The following is a 24,849-nucleotide window of genomic DNA, read 5'->3' as shown; positions in this document are numbered from 1 at the left end:
CAAAAACTTTCAACTTTACGAGAAAATTCACTAAACACCTTTTCTGTTTGAAATGATCCAAAAAACCTAAAAACTTTGTTCGATGCAAAAAAAAATAATTTTAGAAAAAAAAACAAAAAAAAACGTTTAAAAAAATTTTGACCCACTTTTGGAGCTGGCAACATGCAAATTTGTTCAAAGGGGTCCTTTTTGAGTAAGATGGTGCAAAAAATCCGAATCGGAATATTTTTTCTAGCGGATGCGCAGTGGCTTTCTGGACTATATAAAATATTGAATTACCTGTTGTAAATGTTGGTGTAAGTTTGGCCCTCATATTCCTCCATTTATCATCCCTCAGGTTGAAGAGATTCCCAGACAAAGGATCGCCTTTCTCGTTGATGAAAATATCATGATTGACAAAATGGACAAAATCAGACACTAACACTGATTTGATCAATTCCAGATCCGTAACCATCAAAACAGGGGTCATTTTTTTGTATATCCCCCCGAACTTATGGCCGTTGTTTTTGAAATACTCGTGAAATTTGTGAAAAACGACACTATTTTGGATTTCCGATCGGTTTACATCTTTTGTGTTGCCCTCTAGAAAATCTGGTTCTATTTGTGGTACTCCTTTTCTCTTCCAGTACGATAGTCGCCAGTTTATGAAGAAGTAAAGCAGTATTGGCAAAGAAGCCAAAATAGATATTAGAAACATGTCACACGGCATTGCAATAACAAGAGTGCAGTGTGTGTTCACAATGATCAAGTGTAAATTTTATCGGGCTGTTATCTTATTTATATAGTTTTGATATTTTTCGAGGTATTTTATACAGGGTGTAACAAAAATACAGGTCATAAATTTAGTCCCATATTCTGGGGCCAAAAATAGTTCGATTGAACTTAACTTACCTTAGTATAAATGTGCACATAAACAAAGTTACAGCCCTTTGAAGTTACAAAATAAAAATCGATTATTTCCAATATATCGAAGACTATTTGGGATATTCTATTGAAAGTGGACATGTGGCATTCTTATGGCAGTAGTATCTTAAGAAAATATTAGAGTGAAATTTAGACACCCCATAAAAATTTTATGGGAGTTTTGTTCCTTTAAACCCCCCAAACTTTTGTGTACGTTCCAATTTAATTATTATTGTAGTACCATTAATTAAACACAATGTTTTAAAAACTTTTTTGCCTCTTAGTACTTTTTCGAAAAGTCGAGATTTTATCAAGATATTTTGAATATTTGTCAAATCCACCACATATTTGTATATATGGTTAAGTACGATTATGGAGACTATGAAAATTTATTTATGATTTATATTTTTAGGTATATTTTGAACCATCTTAAAAAAGAAGCCACATCTCGATAAAAGGTGCCTTATCGAAAAAATACAAACAGGCAAAAAAGTTTAAAAAACACTGTGTTTAACTAATGGTACCGCAATAATAGTCTAATTGGAACGTACACAAATATTTGGGGGCTTTAAAGGAACAAAACCCCCATAAACTTTTTATGTAAACATATTAAAAAGAACTCGGTAAAAACTGCCTTATCTAAAAAATACTAAGAGACAAAAAAGTTTTAAAAATATTGAATTTAACTAATGGTACCACCAGTGGCGTATTAAGACGATTGGGGGCCCCTGGCGGGAAAAATTTCGGGGCCCTTCGACAAAAGCGAATAGCCTTAACGATAACGATTTTATGGATCTTTTAACTTGCCAGTAACCAATTTGTCTGCAACTAGCAGTCGTTAGTAGGTGGTTTAAATAATACACGCATGCGATTTTGAACGAAACAAAATTATGTTTATTCTGAAAAAAAAAACATTTACAGTAGGTAGTATGTACATATGACTTAATAATTACTATTGTTATATAATATATAAGTACATACACTTTCCCTGAATATACATACGCATTTCAAATGAATTTACGCCTTACTTTTTCTTTTGAAAATTCATCAATTATTTTGTCGGTCTCAGTTTTATCCAATATATCTTGTTCTATATACAATATAGCCATATTATTTAAACGTTCCTCCCCCATCGAACTTCTTAAATAGTTTTTTACTCTTTTTAGTACAGAAAAAGATCTCTCGCCTGATGCGTTCGAAATTGGTATCGTTAAAAATATTTTTAAAATTGTCTCAACATTAGGAAAAGTCGATGACATTTCTTTGGCAGCTCGGTACATATCTTTTGCGGTGGTCATTAACTCGTTATCTTCCTGCAGGAAGAGTAGAAATTGGTTTAATTCGTCTTCGAAGTTGGACACATCAATATCGTTCTTGTAAATTTCTTTCAGAGAATTTACTGCGGATGTTTTTGATTCGTCTGACAATGCTTTATCAAAAAATACCATAAAATGCTTTAGGTTTGCATCGTATGTCTGATTTCTCCGAGCTAACTCTGCCTTGGTGTTGTCACATATAACGTAAAATGAATTTACAAGGAAATTTTCCTTCTTTCCAAATTCGTGTTCACCTCCTTTCACTTCGTCATGAAAAGTTTTTCTCTTAAGAGGTCGTCGACTTTGTCCGTCTTCTTCAAATGTCAGGCCTGACAAATCAGTTGCATCTTCTTGTACTTTTTCAAATTCATCTCTGAAATTGTCAATAAAATTGTACAGAGACTTCAGGAGAGATGAACCTTTTGACAATTCACACTCAACTGATTGAAGTGATTTACTCGTAGCGTTTAGTCGCTGTAGAATCGTGTTCCAAATCACTGTCATCAGCGCGGTTTCAAATTTGCCCATTTTTTTCAAAATTGAATTTGCCTCGATAATCGTGACTTTTTTCTCTTCGCTCGAATTGCAAATCTCAGTTAATGCCGCTTTTATATACGTGTACCCAAGTCTTATAGCTCGTACAGCATCCGCTCTTGCTGACCATCGTGTATCTACGAGTCTCTTCACCGAAACGGCATTTTCACACTTATTTAACTGTTTGCACAAAATTTGCCAACGATGAGTTGATGAAGAAAAAAAAGTAAATAAATTCTGCACAAACATAAAATATTCAATCGCAGCGTTGCAACTTTCTGCTGCAAAATTTCCAATCAAATTTAACGAGTGGCTGGCACAAGGGATATATGCCGCACTCGGACTGTGTTGTTTAACCCGCGCCTGAAGTCCCGAGTATTTTCCTGACATATTGGTAGCATTGTCAAACGATTGCCCCCGACAGTTTTTAATATCTATTCCCAATTTGTCCAACATATCCAATATTTGTTGTTCCAAATATGAACTTGTATGCCCTTCTATTGGTATAAATCCGACAAATCTCTCTTTGATGTCACCATTGGACGTAAAATATCTTATGACAAATGTCAATTGATCTATATGCGAAACATCAGGCGTAGAGTCAACGATGATCCCATAATAATTTGCAGCCTTAATTTCATCAATTATGTGTGCTGTGACTTTTCTACCAATAATGGTGATAAATTCATCACAAACATTGTGAGACAGATAATTCACGTTTCCTTGTCCTTTATTGCCGTATTTTTGTAGGTGCAATTTCAAGAAGTCGTCATACTCACTTAGGTATTCTAAGCATGTTAAATAATTCCCTTTTCTTGTGGAATCCTTGCCTTCGTTATGCCCTCTGAACGCAATCCCCAAACTACTTAACAGTTTTATTGTGGATATAACCCGCTGCAAGACTTTCTTCCAGTAGTTTACCTCATTTTCTTTTCTCAATAATAACTGAGTATCAACTCTGTTAAAATTTGAAGTTCTTTTATATAAAGTGCAGATAGCTGCCATGTGCTCCTTTGAAAGTTCGTGGTCCGATAACGTAACGATAATCGTTTTCCAGTTCTGGAAACCAGTAATCAATTTCGATTTTGATGCAGAAAACAGTTTGCAAGGGTAGCAATAAACACTTTTGCTTGTTTCTGAAAACTTTAACCAGTCTCGGTCTTCCTTAATTCCATTTGACTTCGTTCGATAAAAATGTTTGTGAGAAAGTCCTCTATAATAAACTTCATCTCTATCTTTGTACGCTGATTTTAATTCTTCAATATTCCCTACATTCGTTGGCTTGTTTCTAAGAATATAGTCAATCATTTTATCCGTTAATATCGCGGGCCATAAAGCTATATCCTTCAGTTTTGTAACATCAAAATCGGTGTCTTCGTCATCTTGAACGTAACTGGAATTTTCAACTTTCGGATTTTCGTCGCGTTCCTGTTCTACTTCTTCATCAAGTTTTTCCTTCGATGTTCCAGCGATGCATGTTTCGGAAGAAATTTCCACGGTAGGGTTTTCGGAGTTACCAGAAGTTGTACAAGGTTGCTCATTTTCCGTACTAACGTTTAAAAATTTGTGCAATGAATTTTTCTGCTGTTCGGCAATTTCTAGATTTCGTTTTAACCTTTTCTTTTTTCTGCCCCACTTTGATATCGTTTCATGTTTCCTTTCTGAAAAAAATAGTTTTTGTATTTTTTAGTCTACATAATAATAAATATTTAGAGGTTCAACTCCAAAACTTTTCAATCTATATCTATATGAAAAATAACTAGTGGTGTGTTGTCACACATGGTACTTTCCCTCAATGTGCGTGGATATGTAGAAATACATCAGTTGAGATTATTGTATTTAAGTAACTTCATTATAATTTTTTTAAACTTTCAAACCCCTTAAACACCCCCTTAACGTGAGCCAATAAATTTAGTATTTTACATAATGAAGGGCATTTACCTAGTAAATGTTTTTACCAATTTTGTTTTCAATCGGAAATTTCTTTCTTTTTTTATGATTTTTTTAATATTTAAACCCCTTTAAAAACCCCCTTCCTACGTTCCGATTTTTCGCAAAAACTAATCAGATCCAGATTTTTACGTAGTCGATTTTTGGTGAAAATTTCGTAAAAATCCGTTCAGCCGTTTTTTCTAAATCGTTGACGAAAAATTTTACCACAGACAGACAGACACACACACACACACACACACACACACACACACACACACACACACACACACACACAGACATTTTTTGGAAAACATGTTTTTTGGACTCAGGGACCTTCAAAACGTGAAAATCAATCAAAATCTCGAAGTCGAAATTTTACACCATCACAATACTTTCCCTCAATTATATAACATATCTTAGGATATGTATAATTGAGGGAAAGTAAAAATTTACGAAAACAGAATTTACGTAAAGGGGAAATGTATTTTATAAGGAATAAAACTTTCGTGATTTATACGGGAAAAGATGCTTGCTGCTTTCATGCGTCACACCATAGTATACTGTTTATTTACTTACCACTGATACTAATAGTGCGATGAAACCTATACGCTATAGTCTAAGACAAAACTCACAACTCACCACAACACACAAACAAGTGCAGAGTGCAGGTATGCGTGTGAAGTGCACAACAGGACTGCTAACACTGCATTTGCAGTGTTACCAGGCCGACGGAGAAATTATGGTACGGTGTACGGTGTTGCCAGAATTATCGATTTTTCTTCTTTTTTTAATAAAATGCATAAAAATATCAAAAATCCATCATCATCATCTGTAGATTTTTTTCTGTTCTGGCAGTTTTTCATTTTTAAATGTAGCTTTCTATCGCGATTTCGGGCCCCCTGGAGGCGTGGGGCCCCTGGCGGCCGCCAGGTACGCCACCCGTTAAACCCGCCACTGGGTACCACAATAATAATTTAATTGGAACGTACACAAAAGTTTGGGGGTTTAAAGGAACAAAACCCCCATAAAATTTTTATGGGGTGCACAAATTTCATTATAATTTTTCTTTAAGGTATTCCTGCCATAAGAATACCACATGTCCATTTTCAATAAAAAATCATTCACAGTTTTCGATATATTCGAAAAAATCGATTTTCATTTTGTAAATTCAAAGGGCTGTAACTTTTTTTATGTGCATATTAGTACTAAGGTAAGTTAGGTTCATTCGAACTATTTTCGGTCCCAGAATATGTGGTTTAATTTATGACCTGTATTTTTGTTACACCCTGTGTAATATAGAACGTACTATAAATAAAGGATGTCTATTTTATATTTCATTTTATTTTCAAATTTTAAAATACTTACTGCGAAAAATTAATAATACGTGTAACATAAAGTAGAATTCACAAGGAAAAAAGTTTTCCTGTAGTTGGCTGTATACCATGTGATACAAAAACAATAAATGCTGTATAAAAGGTATATTTAAAAAACCCTCAAAAGGGCCACATCAATTCACATAACTAGTTTTCGACTGGTTTACCAGTCATCATCAGTGCTTACGTGCAATGTACATGTTAGCCACCAAAATGCTATTTTACAAAAATATGTGGGTCAAAGCCCATTTCAAGTAGTCCGTTAAGGAAACATAAGTATAAAAAGCTACCTTAAGCCTTGATGTTTAAAATATAATTTAATTTGCCCTAGGTAACATCTGAAATTTGGGTGTGACTTGTTCACATGTTGGAAGTTTGACGGCAAGTACATCTGAAATTTGGGTGTGACTTGTTCACATGTTGGAAGTTTGACGGCAAGTTCACTTGCCGTCAAACTTCCAACATGTGAACAAGTCACACCCAAATTTCAGATGTTACCTAGGGCAAATTAAATTATATTTTAAACATCAAGGCTTAAGGTAGCTTTTTATACTTATGTTTCCTTAACGGACTACTTGAAATGGGCTTTGACCCACATATTTTTGTAAAATAGCATTTTGGTGGCTAACATGTACATTGCACGTAAGCACTGATGATGACTGGTAAAGCAGTCGAAAACTAGTTATGTGAATTGATGTGGCCCTTTGGAGGGTTTTTTAAATATACCTTTTATACAGCATTTATTGTTTTTATAAAGTAGAATAATATAGCCGACCACTAGTACTGATATTTGTAGATTTCCAGAAAGCCTTCGACACAATTAAAAGTGATAAAATAGCGACAGCACTTGCCCATTATCGAATAGACTACAGGTACAGTAGGAAAAATGAAAGAATACTCATGAACGAACATATAAAACACTCTGTATTTTCCTGTCACCGTGTCACACAAAAGATTGACCAGCGCAAGTACATGTAATAATTATTGTTACATGTACTTGCACTGGACACTTTTCTTTGTGACACGGTGACAGGAAAATACAGCGTGTTTTTTATTTTCGTTCATGGGTATTCTTTCATTTTTCCGACTGTACAATCGTTTTATTCATAATATCTATAAACATGCAACGACGAGTGTGCAGCTCCATCAAGAAATTAACAAATTTAAAGTTCGAGAGAGGTGTTAGACAAGGATATACAATACCACCGAAGCTTTTCATGACTGTCTTATAATATGCGTTTAAAAAACTGGACTGGGCCAACAAGGGAATACGCGTAGACGGAAAGCAACTCAACAATCTCCGGTTCGCTGATGATATTGTTATTAATAGAGCAAACGAAATGCACACAGAGCTTGCGAAAGCAACTGAAGATGTTGGTTTGCAAATTAAATAAAGAGAAAACCAAAATGATGACTAACTTGGTGTTAGGAGGATCAATACCACTAAAAGACAATATTATAGAAGAAATAAGTCAATATCGATATTTCGGACACATCAAAATTTCTAGAGACAATCAGACCCAAGAGATAGATAGAAGGATTGGTCTAGGCTGGGCAGCATATAGCTGAAACACATATTCAGCAGTGAAATTCCTTTAAGGTACTAGTATACTTTATAAGAAATTACTAGTATACTTTATTATTTAAAAGTAGAAAGTAAAATCCGGATACAAAACGAACTAACGGAAACAATAGATGTGAAAAAGGGACTACGCCAGGGAGACGCTCTATCATGCATCTTGTTCAACATTGTACTCGAGAAAATAATGAGGGACACAACAGTCAATACTCGAGGAACAATAATTAATAAAAGCGTGCAAATACTAGCATTTGCAGATGATGTTGACATAATCGCAAGATCAAGAAGAGAAATGATAGAGGCATTCAATCAAATAGAACGAGCTGCACAAAATAGTGGCCTGAAAATCAACCAGAACAAAACAAAATATATGCAGGTAAGTAAAAACACAGAAATAAGGCAGCCACAAAATATAACAATAGGAGAATACAACATTGAGGGGGTAAAAAACTTTACATACTTGGGATCCCTAGTCACATCTGATAATAACGTAGCAGAGGAAGTGAAGAGGCGAATATTTATTGCCAATAAAAGTTATCATGGCTTAATTCGGCAACTAAGATCAGACAACGTCGCAAGGAAAACAAAATTCCAAATATACAAAACCCTAATAAGATCGGTACTCACATACGGCTCAGAAACCTGGACACTCACTAAAAGAGAGGAAACATTGCTAGCCACCTTTGAAAGAAAAATCTTGCGACACATATATAAGGGCACAAAAGAAAATGGAATTTGGCGAAGAAGGTACAACTTTGAACTATACGAAATATACCAGGATCCAGATATCATAACATTCATTAAAATAGGACGGCTGCGTTGGATGGGACATGTAGAAAGAATGGAAGAAGGCGAAATACCAAACAAAATATTCAAACAGATGCCAGTAGGAAAAAGAACAAGAGGAAGACCGAAGCTGAGATATTTAGAACAAATAGAAAATGATATAAAAATCTTAAAAATAAAAAACTGGAGAAAAAAAGCACGAAACAGATCAGAGTGGAGAAGAATCCTGGAACAGGCCAAGACCCAGAAAGGGCTGTCGAGCCAATGATGATGATGATACTTTATAAGACCAAAAATAAGCATTTTTTCAAGATGTTTTTTCTCAGAACCTGTCTTAAGAATGAAAATAAAACTTTTTACATATTAATATAGCGAGATATTCTGCAAAAAAGTTGATGACTAATGTATTTTAAGAAGAAATGAGAAGTATATTTAACCCCTCATCCATCAGAATTTGAATACATCGTTTTTCTTCTACAATACTTTTTATTATAGTGTTATTTCTATGTTCAGACAGTTGGACGGGTTTAAAATGAATGGTTTTTGAAAAAAAAATCAAATTATATAGAGCATTTTAAAAAATTTTTAAAAATCTTCCTTTTTCTCCATGTAACTTGAAAATGATAAGAGATACAGTAATGAAAAATAAAAAGGAAATTTTTATCTGAAAAAACCCTACATTTTTATGTGGTAGCTTTTTTTCGTATCTCTTATCATTTTCGAGTTACATGGAGAAAAAGGAAGATTTTTAAGAAAATTTAAAAATGCGCTCTATAATTTGATATTATTTGTTTTCAAAAACCATTTATTTTACAACAGTCCAACTTTTTAAACAAATAAATAACACTATAATAAAAAGTATTGTAGAAAAAAAACGATGTATTTAAATTCTGACGGATGAGGGGTTAAATACTTATCATTTCTTCTTAAAATACATTAGTCATCAACTTTTTTGCAGAATATCTCGCTTAGTTTACTATATTTTCAAGCACTATATTTTCAAGTTGAATACACCGATTTGAGCATGCAGCAAAAAAACAAACTCTTCTTACCTACCATATCCCTCTTTCTATTTTAACTAGAAGATTTATGAAGGAACGAATCTCTTTGTTTTTTTATGATCTACACAAATATTTTATATAGTTTTTTTGTTAGATGCATAGTTTTTAAGGTATTCACAAAAATCTGTCCGAAAAGGTGTCATTTTTCAATGAAAATGGCCAATTTTCAACCACGAATAACTCAAAAAGTATTGACTTTTCAAAAAATAATTATAGAACAGTTTTTGCTTAGAATTAAATTCTCTAGCCTCTTCCGTGGCTATTTTAACCAAAACATTTTTCACCCCAGAGAAAGGGTGGGAACCACCCCCAAAATAAAAGCGCACATCGGCATAGGGTAGACCAGGGGTGGGCAAAGTGCGGCCCGGGGGCCGCATGCGGCCTTTTAGACATTTTTTTGCGGCCCGCGAAAAAAAGTAAAATATTTTCATTTAAAGATGTTTTTTCAATTATTATAACGAGGACATAAAACTAAACTAAAACTTTATAATAGTACATTATATACCGCGGGACTGAAGTAGTACATTTAATCCTGAAGGTAAAGTTTATGGCCCGACCGCAGGGAGGGCCATAATTTACCTGAAGGATTAAATGTACTTCAGTCGCAAGGTATATACGATACTTTTCGTACTTCCGGTATGATTTTATTAATTATTTCAATAATTTCAATCAGTTTTTTCTCTCTTCAACTCATTTAATAAACTGTCTTTAAAATAAGTTACCATAGTAACATTGCGTTGTGACAGTTATAATTTAGAAACATTGTCATTACTAGTGTCATTGTAAAGAAACATTGTTATTGATAATTATTGGTATCATGAGTGAAGAAGGTGTATCTGATATTGATAAAAGAGCAGCCGAAGTAGGTGAAGAATTGTTACCACCGAAATCTAGAAAACTATACGAGCAGCAGTACGATGCTTTTAAAAAGTGGTGCCGCTTAAAAAATGTGAGACAACCTACTGAAAATGCGCTGTTAAGCCGCAGTCTCTCTTATGCGATTGTCGCATGCGTTCGACGCAAGCAGCAGTCGCAAGCGATGTTCTGTGCACTCCTCAAATGTAAACTTTATACGAGCGGTCTGTCTTGTGCATCTGACGCGTCGGACGCACAAGACAGACCGCTCGTATAAAGTTTACATTGGAGGAGTGCACAGAACATCGCTTGCGACTGCTGCTTGCGTCGAACGCATGCGACAATCGCATAAGAGAGACTGCGGCTTTAGTCTACTTCGATGATAAATCAAAAGCGGTTTGTGCCTCAACTCTTTGAATTACTCAATGCTGAAATCGGTTATTAACATTAGAGAAGATATTGATATAAGTAAATTTCCAAAATTATTAGCTTTTTTGAAGAGAAGAAATGAGGGATTTAAGCCAAAGAAGTCAAGAATTCTCACGTCTGAGCAGGTTAAATTCGTTTGTTTGTGATTTAATCGTTCCGGGAGTTTCGTCAATATTTAATCCCGGAGGGATTAAATGTGACACTTTAGTACCTGTCACAAGGGAGTGAAGTTGTCACTTTAGGCCCGGAAGTACGAAAAAGCCATTAAGGTTCGTTTTTCATATTTAAAAAAAAATTTGATTAAAAGTTTGTAAATAATAAATAATGTGTTTCATAAATATTTTTTTACTATTTAATCCTTTCAAAGAAAACAAAAACACTGCAATAAATCTAAGATTTTTCAAATTTATAACTTTGTTAATTGTTATTTAAATTCCGTTTCCATCTATTTAAGCACGAAATTTCCCTTTAAATATATAAGTAACTAATAGCAATGTGAAGAGAGAATTTACTATTTTATTTGGGAATAAGCCACAATTTAAGTTTGAAATTAAATTTATTTGACGTTTCGATTTCCACTTCGGAAAATAAAAGTTGTCAAAACTTTAAACGCTTTTTTCTCAAAACTGCTTTTTGTCAAAGGCGGTGGACATTGTAACTTAAAAGCTACTTGACAGGTTCACGTAAAATGTTTCATAGATTTTTTTGTTTTATGCTTATTTTTTGTTTAACAATAATAAATGTGTTGAATTTTCACCATTTTTTACACAAAAATTCGATATTTTCACTTCTGAGTGATATCAAAAAATCAAAAATCTTTCAAACTAAAAAAAGAAGTTTAACGCTGTTTAAACAGTGTTAGTTTAAACAACATGCTGTTCGACAGCGTTGCCTCAAGATACTCATAAGCTAATGAAATATTTTTGAATTTTTTGTTTCATATGATTCAAAGACGAGTTCTAATATCTAGCAAAACCCATTTTTGAGGTGTCTGCAAAAATTATCCAACGTTGGCTTTTTCAATATTTGGGCATGAATTTTTTTTGATATTCTTTGAATTGTAGTGATACTTATGTGTTAATTTAAATATAAAATACTTCTACCATAGTTTCAAACAAAATTCACAAAAATTTGCTTAAAATGTTAATTTCAAACCATACCCTTCCGCCTGAAGGGGTTACATAGGTCTTGCGGGTAAAAAAGTGACTTTTTAAAAAAATTATATCTCGAAAACTAAAAATTATTTTTATTTATAATTGGAACATGTAAAAGTATAGTACTTAAGGTACTCTCAAAAACACTTTCAGCCAAAAATATTCATTTTTGTAGAGTTGACTGCAATTTTTCGACAACGGCCTTTTTTTTGTCCGCAGTCTCATCTGAAATCAAAAAATCAAAAAGTTTCTTGTAGTTTATACCTCTGGCTAGTGAATGAACGAAGGAAATAAAAAAAATGAAATTTGAAGATTTTACATAAGTTTAAACACCTTTTCGACCCCAATTTTTCTCATTGTTTCAAAAATGACCATTTTTAAACTAGTTTTTTTATAAAACAAAAACAACTTTACCTAATAAAAATTCCTTCCTTCATTCACTAGCCAGAGGTATAAACTACAAGAAACCTTTTGATTTTTTGATTTCAGATGAGACTGGACTTAGTTATGCTGCCCACCGCAAAAAACAGGGCTGTTGTCGAAAAATTGCAGTCAACTCTACAAAAATGAATATTTTTGGCTGAAAATTTCTTTGAAAGTACCTTAAGTACTATGCTTTTACATGTTCCAATTATAAATAAAAATAATTTTTAGTTTTCGAGATATAATGTTTTTAAAAAGTCACTTTTTTTACCCGCAAGACCTATGTAACCCCTTAAAGAAAACTAGTAAAAAGTTAAAAATTCGAACATGTAACAAACAAATAACAAATTTTGCGGCCCTCGGTAATAGACTAAAAACATTTTGTGGCTCTTGCTGAAAAAAGTTTGCCCACCCCTGGGGTAGACTTTGTTTCTTGAGCTATTCCCTACTTACTGTGAAAATATCAAGTATGTAAATCGATGTAGTAGGATGGAATTCGGAGTCAAATACCCTCACTGACTGCCCTAATATATAAAAAGTTTTATTTTCATTTTTAATAAAGGTTGTAGAGAAAAAAATTCTTGAAAATAATGATTATTTATGGTCTTCTGAAGTGTACTAGTACATTAAGCCTTAAAAGGAAAGTACATATACAATCAATGTGTTCTTCCAGTCATTACGTACGGAGCTGAAACACTAACATTAACCAAAGCAAGGGCGTCAAAGTCAAAGCTTAGAATAGCACAGCAGAAAATGGAAAGATCCATACCAGGAATAGGACTTGGGCTGTTTTTACACCACAATGAATTTTTTTTCGAAAAATTAATGAACAACACAGTTTGGTAGTGAAATAAGCAGTGAGAGGAGAGGAAAACTCTCCTTTAGAAAATTCGGGGTAAATTTGCCATTCTTAATGTTTTTAAGATTTAGCAAAAATACAACAGAAAATCAAAGGTAATAGTCCAGGGGTGGCCAAACAGCGGCTCGCGAGCCACATGCGGCTCTTTGAAGGATTACTTGTGGCTCTCGATTGTACCCTAGTTATTTTTCAATTTTGTATTAGATATGATTTAAAAAAATTATTATCGTTCTATATGTGTTTCAAAATGTCTTTTATAAATTACTGACAACAAACATGAAAGATTTTGTAACAAATTCCATTTTCATACAAGATAAGAATGATATGACATATCGAAAACTGCGCTAACGAACATTACATAAGAGTGGAGCAATGTAAAAGTCAATAATCCACCGAATCCAGACCGATTTTTGTATCACTCTTGCTACGGATATAATTTGTAATTTGGATTAGGTACACATTTTACATTTTAGTCATTTTACTCGACTTAAAATTTTTTTTTACAATATTTAACTAGAAAAACTAGACGCTGAATACCGAATTAGGTACTCTAAAAAAGGATGCTTGTCGAATTATTTCCATATTAGGAACAACGTACTTGTGTGGACCATTTTATTCCATTTTATAATTCGTGAAATCCTAACACCTATCAGTATTAACTAACCAGCATCTAAAAGAATTACTGAGAAGTACTGCCACATATTAATCAGCAAATTGTAAAGAATTATCAGTAGTAATTACACAAGAGCTCTAAAATTATCGATTTGTATCCCGAGTTACACTTTGACAGTTTAATTTCACGACCCGAAGGGGAGTGAAATTATGTCAAAGTGTCACGAGGGCAAAAATTCGATAATGATTTTAGAGATCGAGTGCAATTTGTTGCGATTATTTCATGAATAAAACTGTTCAAATCCAAAATTTTATTATAAGTTATTTATGTAAGTACAAATTAGTACAATTAAGCACACAGTTGTTATAAATATTTGACGGTTGAAAGTCATCACTTTTATAATTTTTAAAACATTAATGTCACCGAATGTATTTTCACGTAGCAACGAAGGGCATCTGACGTAATATACTTGACGACGAGATATTATCAGTAGTAATTGCACAAGAGCTCTGAAATTATTGAATTTTTCCCGAGTGACACTTTGACAGTTTTAATTTTAAATTATGTCAAAGTGTCACGAGAGCAAAAATTCTATATTAATTTCAGAGGTCGAGTGCAATTTGTTGCGATTATTTCATGAATAAAACTGTTCAAAACCAAAATTTTATTGTAATTTATTTATGTAAGTACCATTAAACACACAGTTTTTATAAATATTTGACGATTGAAAGTCATCACTTTTATAATTTTTAAAACATTAATTGTCATTAATGTCACTGAATGTATTTTTTCGTAGCAACGAAGGGCATCTGACGTAATATACTTAACGACGGGAGATTATCAAAAATTATCGATTTAATTCAGATTTCTGTAGCTTTTTATTGGTCAGAATCTCCTATGAATGAAATAATCAAACATTATCAGCTTTATTTTTATTTCTGTAGCTTTCTATTGGTCAGAATCTCCTATGAATGAAATAATCAAAAGAAGGAAAACAAAAATGTAATTAAGTTTTAGTATTTCGTAATTTTATTTCGGGTTTCAGTAAGTAAAAGTCCTGTTAAAACAAGAATGTATGTGTACTTTGTACGCACGTAAGAAGTTATACTTCTACTACATATTATGTGATTTTTAAGACAATACCAAAAATTAAAAAAAAAAATAAAAGAATAAAACGCACACAAACACATTGAAAAATGCCACAAAGAAAAAATGATTTCTGAACGATAATAATTGTTGGCAAAAATTTTAAATACGCATTTTCTGAAAAAAAAATTATATAACAAATATACTTACAGTCATAACATGCATAAAAAAATAAAAAAATAAAACTTGCATCGGGAATTGAACCCTTGAATTTCGTGCCGCTTTGACTCGTAATCGAAGCGTAGACTCACTCGTCCAATCCCACATTATTTATCATGTGGAAAAATACGGTAACTGAACGTTTTACTGTTTGACAGTTGTTTTGAAAATTAAATTATGTAGTTTAAATTTTGTGGAAGAAAATATAAAAATATAACAAAACAGTAAGAAAACAATATATTAGATGAAGATTGGTAGAACTTTTGTTGGTAATCAAATTAAGTATGTAAATCAAAGCATTACATACCAACTAGATAAATAAATCTACGCCAAAAAATCATAATTTAAAAATAAAAATCGAACCTAATTTGGGATTTCTCTCTAAAATCCGCATTCTTGAGAAAATAAATGTATGTATTTCAACCTAATCCAAATGTATAATTACAATATGATTATAATAAAAACTACTTACCAAATTAGAATGAGTTTTCCTTGTCCAAAATAGTCCAAAAGTCCAAAAATATAGGTATATGAAAACTATTTAAAAAGGCAGTATAACTATTAACTAACTTTTGTTTGTTGTTTCTTTTCACACAAATTTTAAAACGCAACAACCATAAATAATCTAACTACAGCTGTGCCACAGCCGCCATATTGAATAATTTTTGACATGTCATTTGAACATCCAATCAGGACAAAGTTATAATGCGCATGCGCCCGGTCGCTAGGTTTTCCCATATAAAAATTTACCCTCTATCGCCGGTAAAGAAGTATAACTTCAAAAATTGTAAATACCTTCTTTACATACTTTTTGAAAACCTATTTGATTGTGGCTCGCTAAAAACTTCAACTTGTGAAAAGTGGCTCGGAATATTAAGGAGCTTTTAACTATTTATAATGGGAAATAAGCCACAATATTATTAAAAAATGATTTTTATTAACGTTTCGACGCCCAAATCGGGCGCCGTTGTCAAAATACAAAATACTATTATTATTATATAATATATATATATATATATATATATATATATATATATATATATATATATATATATATAACAAAGGAGCACTCGTAAGTGTAGGGTTTTATCGGTCAAGTGGGTGAAAAAAGAGACAAAGAATTCAGCTACTTCATCTATTTATTGAAGACGTTTCGTCTACTGCTCAGTAGACATCATCAGTTCATCTACAAAAAGAGTGTTATAAGAAACAACATCCAAAAGAGAGGTAAAAAAGCACTAGCGTTACCTTAAAAAGACATGTAGCAAAAGATAAGATGTACATAGTAAAAAAAACCTTATCCATGAACCAATGTAATGTATAAGTATGTAACATTTAAGTGTATAGTTAATATTTAAAAACTTTAGTACAGCCAAAGACAAGACCATGTGGTAACAGTCACATATAAAAAAAACAAGTGGAAAAAAGCTGGCTTGCTTTTTTTCAAAGTCAAGAATGAACCAAGAAAAAACCAGATTCACACTTCCAAAAATTTAGTAGTGTTTAAGCATACTTCATTTTAACCTTAGGCAACATCATTAAATGAATATAGTGCTAATATGCAACTTCGAAAATTTAAAGTTGAATAGTTACCAGCAGGTCATCCTAGCCCAACGGACACACAAAAGGAAATGGAGTTTGAATTATCAGGTGTAAACTGACATCTCGCCAAGAGGCAGGCAACCTTTAAAAAATTTTATAACAAAGAGTGACTGACAACTGCAGCGCAGCGCGGTAAAATTTAAATTGATGTATTTAAAACAGTTATAAAAGTGTTTAAAAAGTGAAAGTAATATCAAGAAGTAATCAAGGGATGTACCTTATACCTCGTAGACAAGAATCACAGTTTATTTTAAACAAGTGAGGGCACTTCACACAATTATATGGAAAAGTGCCTACGTTAGTACTGGTCATCCAGTTACTAACGAATATATAAGATAGTACAATAGTATAACTCCCATATATCGCAGCTCACAATGCAAGAAAAAATATGCAATAATTTAAGAAAATTTATAAATCAGTTTAGCAAATTGTAATTTATAATTAATATCAATAATGCAAAATTTTATCCTATGGAAAATTTTAAATTGTTCAATCTATTAAGTAACTGTTATTATCAAAAAAAAAAAAAGTGGGAAAAGCTTGAAAAAACCACCAAAAACTTTTTTACAATAAAATAATTTAAGTGTAATAACATCTACTGATTCCGCAAGATCAATATTAAAAGAAGTGGGAAAAGCCTGAAAACCACAAAAACTTTTTTACAATATAATAATTTGAGTGTAATAATACCAACTAATTCTGCAAAATCAATGCATGGTATATTTGACTCAAGTTACTGATGTCAGTTCTCTTGTTAAGTACATTAGAGGTTTTTAATATGAAACACATCTCTAAGAACTGTCTTTTCGACAGGTTGCGTTCATTGCAAAGGATCTTGGCTTCATCAAAGTCCACCTTATGTTTTGTATCTATTGCATGTTGGGCTAAGGCACAAGTTGGTTTTTTCAAATTGATATCACTACGGTGTGAAATTAAACGTGATTTTAAAGCTCGCTTTGTCTGCCCTACATAACATGCGTCAGTAGGACCCTTGCAGATGTGGAAAATATATTGTCTCATGCAGACAATGCTGATCTTCTTTCCCTAAGGTCATCTTCTAACAACATTCTGTTGAATTATACCAACTGCCCTAGGCAATCCATTTCTGAAATTGATAAGATTTATAGGGAAACGGTATCGTTTTTAAAAACCCACCCTAATCTTCTCGTTCTCACCAGTGACAAAGGCAATGCCACTGTTCTTATGGATAAAGATCAATACATCAACCTCAGTCAATCATTGTTAGATGACGTTAGGTACTACCAACCTCTTACTTCAAACCCCTGTTCAAAATTTTCTAACAAAATTAATAAATTCATTACTCACTTAAAAAATATTAAGATCATAGATCAAACTTTAGCTAAGTCATTACATAATTATGATGGTTATGCTCCAAGATTTTATTGTCTGCCCAAAATTCACAAGCCCACATTGAGCATGAGGCCTATTGTTTCCTCAATTAATTCACCTAATATACATATTGCTAAATTTTTGACTGATATCTTGTCAAAATCTTATAATTACAATAATGATTACAACATTGTTGACTCTTTTCAATTTAGTGAATTTATTAATGACTTGAAGCTACCACATGGTTATATTTTGGTGAGTTTTGATGTAGTTTCACTTTTTACTAACCTTCCCTTGGCTAGTGTCCTTACTTCACTAAGAAATCATTGGAATATTATCCAACCTAATTCTCCAGTTTCCTGGGAAGTGTTTGCAGAATTGCTCCAATTAGTGTTTGACACTAATTTTTTGGTCTTCAACGACAAATTTTATTTACAAATTTTTGGGACACCAATGGGTTCCTCGATTTCACCCATCCTAGTGAATTATGTTTTGGATGATTTAGTTTCTGACCGGCTGGGTTATTTAGATTTTCAAGTTCCTTTTGTTAAACGTTATGTGGACGACCTATTACTAGCCTTACCACCAGACAAGACTCAGGCCACCTTGTCCATCTTCAATGGGTTTGATCCTCACTTGCAGTTCACATGTGAACTCGAGGACCCCAACAACCAGAGTATCCCCTTCTTGGACATGCGTGTCACTAGAAGTGGAGATAACACACTCTGTACAAGTTGGTATAGGAAACCAATGGCCTCTAATAGGTTTCTCAACTACCATTCTTGTCATCCTTTTAAATATAAAATAAATCTTATTAAAGCTTTAAGCTGCAGGCTACATAGGTTGACACATCCGGTTAATCGAAGGGAATCCCTTCTGTTACTCAGAAGTATATTGGTAGATAATTCCTACCCTTCATCCCTTATCAATAAATTTCTTTTTTCCCAAAGTTACGGTTCTTCTCTGAACGACATACCCAATGGTGACCAACTTAGATCAATATCAAATAATACTGTTAACATCACAATTCTGCCTACTACTAATCTTGGGACTCCTGTTTCCCAGTTTTCTTCACTTCCTTATTTTCCTCAGGTTACTGATAAACTTATTAAACTATATAAAAATAATAATATTCCTGTTAAGATTGCAATTAAGAACGCAAGATCAGTCAGAAATTTGTTCTCTAAGACTAAAACACCCTTGTCCCCTTTGGAACAGGTTAATGTGGTCTACCACATACCTTGTGCTGAATGTGACGCATGTTATGTAGGGCAGACAAAGCGAGCTTTAAAATCACGTTTAATTTCACACCGTAGTGATATCAATTTGAAAAAACCAACTTGTGCCTTAGCCCAACATGCAATAGATACAAAACATAAGGTGGACTTTGATGAAGCCAAGATCCTTTGCAATGAACGCAACCTGTCGAAAAGACAGTTCTTAGAGATGTGTTTCATATTAAAAACCTCTAATGTACTTAACAAGAGAACTGACATCAGTAACTTGAGTCAAATATACCATGCATTGATTTTGCAGAATTAGTTGGTATTATTACACTCAAATTATTATATTGTAAAAAAGTTTTTGTGGTTTTCAGGCTTTTCCCACTTCTTTTAATATTGATCTTGCGGAATCAGTAGATGTTATTACACTTAAATTATTTTATTGTAAAAAAGTTTTTGGTGGTTTTTTCAAGCTTTTCCCACTTTTTTTTTTTTTTGATAATAACAGTTACTTAATAGATTGAACAATTTAAAATTTTCCATAGGATAAAATTTTGCATTATTGATATTAATTATAAATTACAATTTGCTAAACTGATTTATAAATTTTCTTAAATTATTGCATATTTTTTCTTGCATTGTGAGCTGCGATATATGGGAGTTATACTATTGTACTATCTTATATATTCGTTAGTAACTGGATGACCAGTACTAACGTAGGCACTTTTCCATATAATTGTGTGAAGTGCCCTCACTTGTTTAAAATAAACTGTGATTCTTGTCTACGAGGTATAAGGTACATCCCTTGATTACTTCTTGATATTACTTTCACTTTTTAAACACTTTTATAACTGTTTTAAATACATCAATTTAAATTTTACCGCGCTGCGCTGCAGTTGTCAGTCACTCTTTGTTATAAAATTTTTTAAAGGTTGCCTGCCTCTTGGCGAGATGTCAGTTTACACCTGATAATTCAAACTCCATTTTCTTTTGTGTGTCCGTTGGGCTAGGATGACCTGCTGGTAACTATTCAACTTTAAATTTTCGAAGTTGCATATTAGCACTATATTCATTTAATGATGTTGCCTAAGGTTAAAATGAAGTATGCTTAAACACTACTAAATTTTTGGAAGTGTGAATCTGGTTTTTTCTTGGTTCATTCTTGACTTTGAAAAAAAGCAAGCCAGCTTTTTTCCACTTGTTTTTTTTATATGTGACTGTTACCACATGGTCTTGTCTTTGGCTGTACTAAAGTTTTTAAATATTAACTATACACTTAAATGTTACATACTTATACATTACATTGGTTCATGGATAAGGTTTTTTTTACTATGTACATCTTATCTTTTGCTACATGTCTTTTTAAGGTAACGCTAGTGCTTTTTTACCTCTCTTTTGGATGTTGTTTCTTATAACACTCTTTTTGTAGATGAACTGATGATGTCTACTGAGCAGTAGACGAAACGTCTTCAATAAATAGATGAAGTAGCTGAATTCTTTGTCTCTTTTTTCACCCACTTGACCGATAAAACCCTACACTTACGAGTGCTCCTTTGTTATATTGGAATTGACGGTCGTACTCCTTTATGATATATATATATATATATATATATATATATATATATATATATATATTATTAATATATATATACTAAATATTATTAATAGTATATTGTATTTTGACAACGGCACCCGATTTGGGCGTCGAAACGTTAATAAAAAATCATTTTTTAATAATATTGTGGCTTATTTCCCATTATAAATAGTTAAAATTGTAAAAATGCCACAAGAAAATAGCTTCAGAACAACATTAAGGAGCTTGGCCACCCCTGTAATAGTCCATGAAAAAATGATGGTATGACATTGTTTGTAGAAAATCTAGATTTATCAAGGGTAAAGCAATGGTTAAAAAAGAAGCCACAGTTCATCAAAAAATGACGTTTTAAAATGTTGTATCAAGAATATCAAGGTTTTTAAGATTTGGCAAAAATAGATCAGAAAATCTTGTAACGAATCTACGTTTTTTATAGTTTATACGATTTATCAACGGAAAAGCAATTAAACAGAGGCTATAGTTAATCAAAAAATGACGCTTTAAAATATTTTTATCGAGAATTTATCATTTTTATTGTTTTATAACGAAAAACTTTTGGTGTGAAACTCGAAAAGAGACGAAAATGAAGAAGAAGTGATAGACAAGGTGAGGGAAGAATCTACTAGAAAAAATTGAGAACATGTGCACTAATAATATGAGAAAAAATAAATATTTATTATTGTTAATAATTAATTATTAAATAAATTTTATAAATTATTTATGGTTTCACTACTTTAGAACAGCCTGTATATTTGTGGCTTTAATTTTATTTCATAGTATAAGATAGTATTTAGAAAAAAAAATAAAGTCTTTGTTTTTCTCAAGTAATTATTTACTCAAGTATCATCAGAACTTAAAATTACAACTCATTATAGTTTACTTACAAATTTTATCTAAAAAGAAATGGAGATTCCTGATCAAGTAGTATAAATTTTGAATTATCTTTAAACACCTGTGGATGGATTGCTTTATTCTAAATCTCTGGCGAGCGTGAATAAGCAGATATGTCACGATAAGTAAATTTTTCAGGAGAGCAGATAATAGGTTTTCGGACTTCTAGTAAATCCGGTGATAGATACCTATATTCTTTTTTTTATTTTCTGCTAGATAATAATAATTATTATACTGAGGTTTATTATACATAATTTTGTTAAAATTTACAGCTGGATGATTTTGATGGCTTATCTGATTAAGCACACTTTCGGTTTACGTGTTTAACAACATAATTTCACTTATCTGGTTGAGGTCTTGGGATAAAAGATATTTTGTTACCAAAAACAATGTGCAAATTTATTAAAAAAAAAATTAATTACAAAGAATCTATTTCTATTAATCCTGCTTATCTGGATCTACTTCCAGGAGGTCCGGATCAGTATCTGGAACATCGGATACTTTTAGGTTTTGGTAAAATGGATAAAATTCCTTGTCAACTAAATGAAGCAGTTCTAACAATTTTTTCTTTTCCTTTTCATTTATGGGTACAGGTCCTGAGTGAAGTTTTTCCACCTTCAGATTTGTTGACTTTCTTCCACGACGCTGAAAGTTTATTGTTGTGAAACTTTCCTCATTCCTTAACGTTTCTTTGTATTGGATGAGTCCGTCGTGTTCTTGGTCATAGTGTAACCATTGAATATTTTTCCACGAAAACCGTTCTCCGCTTTCAGAAACTTTTTTTTGTACTAGAGGACCTTTTAGGAGGGCGGCAAAATCAAAAAAATTATCGGTCTCCATAATATGAACAGTAAATGGATTTGTTTTTCTACAACTTCTTATAAGCTGCACTTAATCATAAGGCTGGTTAATTTTCATAGTGGTTCGCTTCTTTTCCTTCTCGATAGTGGCATGATCCACATCGCACTCCATATGCGTATGTCCACTCACCAAGAACTTGTGGCAGTGCCGGATTTAGGATACTTGCGGCCTTAGGCCAAATTACCCCGAGCGGCCCCCGATAACTTCACGATAGCATAACATAAATGAAGAGAAATGTCATTAATGTTCTATTATTTGAATACGGTACATAAATAGGCTGAAAAGTTGTATTCACTAATTGAATATTCTTGGTTTACAAATTGGCTAAAATTCCAAAACAGCTTCAACAACAATTTCTATAATTTATAGAAAATATATACCTAACTAAAAAAGTTAGCAACCAGCAGTTATTTGTAAAAATATTAATATTGGTAGAATTATTATATTATACCTAAATAGCCCAGTAAATGAACGGGAAATACGGCGATACCCGATACCGTGGAATTTTTAGGGGTAACTCCGAATTGCATGAAAATTTGGATTTAGGTTCTACTTACCCTCCACTACAAAGTTGAATTTGTGCCGTTGGTTGCTTTTACTTGGGGGGTGACAGTAACCCCTTCTCTGGGGTGAAAAAACATACGTTCAAGATAAGACCTTCTTCTTCTTCAGGTGCCATCTCCGCTACCTAGGTTGGCAATCATCATGGCCATTTTAAATATTTGAGACAGTAGCTAAGATAATACCGGAAATGGATAAATTGACTGATTATAAGCAACTTTCATTATACAGTCAAACCCGCTTATTGGAATAGCCTTCGTGCCATGTAAAACTATTTCTTTATGCTAATAACCGATCATTGGTGGCTAATATGTAGTAACGTTCCGGGACCTCAAATTTTTATTCCTTTAAGCGGGATATTCCTATAAATGGTATTCTAATAAGAGGGTTCAACTGTATAGAGTTTTTTATGCAAGTCAAAACTTTTAGAGTTATTTGCGATTGAAAATGTTTATTTTTCGACAAAAAACTACGTTTTCAGACGGTTTTTCGCGCAAATAACTCAAAAGTAAAAATATTTTATCGAAAAAACTATTTTTAGCAAAAGTTTAGCTTATAGAAAAAAAAAACGAAAAGAGTTATGTAGTCGTGAAGTGTATAGATTCATCAAAAGCAATTTTTTTTCGTCTTTTTTTAAGCACGTTTTATTCGTCCAATTCCAAATCGAATATTTCATCGTGAAATAGCCAAAAAATTAAGCACCTTTCGGGAAAAAACCCATATAAATTTTAAAAAGGTGTTTAAAAAATCTTTATTTTAACTGTTTACAAAAGTTTCTAGCGTTAAGAATAAGCGAGTTACGCTCAAAATAAAGTTGGCTCCCTTTTTTTTTGTAAAAAAAATCATGAAAATTTTCCCGTGTTTAGCTGGTGTTTATTTATAATCTACACTTTTGCTAAGAATATTTTTTCGATGAAATATTTACTTTTTGAGTTATTTGCGAAAATCTGTCTAAAAACGTGGATTTTTTGTCAAAAAATAAACATTTTCAATTGCAAAGAACTCGAATAGCATTGACTTACATAAAAAACTCTACAGAACGAAAGTTGCTTAAAATTAGTCAATTTATCCATTTCCGGAATTATTTTAAACACGCCTTTTTTCACCCCCGAGAAGGGGTGACTGTTACCCCCAAGTAAAAGCAACTAACGGCACAAATTCAACTTTGAAGTGGAGGGTAAGTAGAACCTAAATCAAAATTTTCATGCAATTTGGAGTTGCCCCTGAAAATTACACTCCAAATCGGTCATTTACTGGGCTAAAATTAGGATTTCAATTAATTGTTAAAGTTAAATAACATTTGTTTCATTCGATGGGGAAAAGTACAGGTAACAAAAAAAGACTAAAAAAAGCCGAGTTGAAAAGACCTTATAAGTAAAAGAACAAGCAAAATAATATGAACTGTAATAGTAATAGGCTACGGTACTCAAAAATAAAAATACAATTAGATAAAATAAGAATACAAAAATTTAAATGAATATAAACTTACGTGCATAGAAATCGGCCCACCTAAAAATTTGGTCATTTTTGAAGTCTCGTATTTCCTAAACCTGTTGGCCCATTTAATGATTTTTTTAATAGGTTATAGCCTTATTCTTTAGCAATATCACTGTAATAATATTATTGCTAAATAGGTAAGTGTTAT

General features: G+C 32.4%; 1 protein-coding gene across 2 annotated transcripts in view; it reads right to left on the bottom strand.

Annotated features, from left to right (window-relative positions):
- LOC126888426 (probable cytochrome P450 6a23) overlaps positions 1-24,849 on the bottom strand; it is an 89,589-nt gene that overhangs the window by 20,918 nt on the left and 43,822 nt on the right. The window contains exon 1 of one of the 2 annotated variants that reach the window (XM_050656678.1): positions 280-746. The exons of the other annotated variant lie outside the window; for it this stretch is intronic. Within the exon in view, the coding sequence (XP_050512635.1) occupies positions 280-709 (430 nt within the window). The 5' untranslated portion in view covers positions 710-746. Of the gene's footprint in view, positions 1-279; positions 747-24,849 lie in introns of those variants that run through there. 2 annotated transcript variants of the gene reach the window in all.

The sequence above is a fragment of the Diabrotica virgifera genome, chromosome 7 (genome assembly GCF_917563875.1).
Source record: "Diabrotica virgifera virgifera chromosome 7, PGI_DIABVI_V3a".
NCBI lineage: Eukaryota > Metazoa > Arthropoda > Insecta > Coleoptera > Chrysomelidae > Diabrotica > Diabrotica virgifera.
Note: the sequence above shows the minus strand (reverse complement) of the source record. Positions and strands in the feature narration are given on the sequence as shown.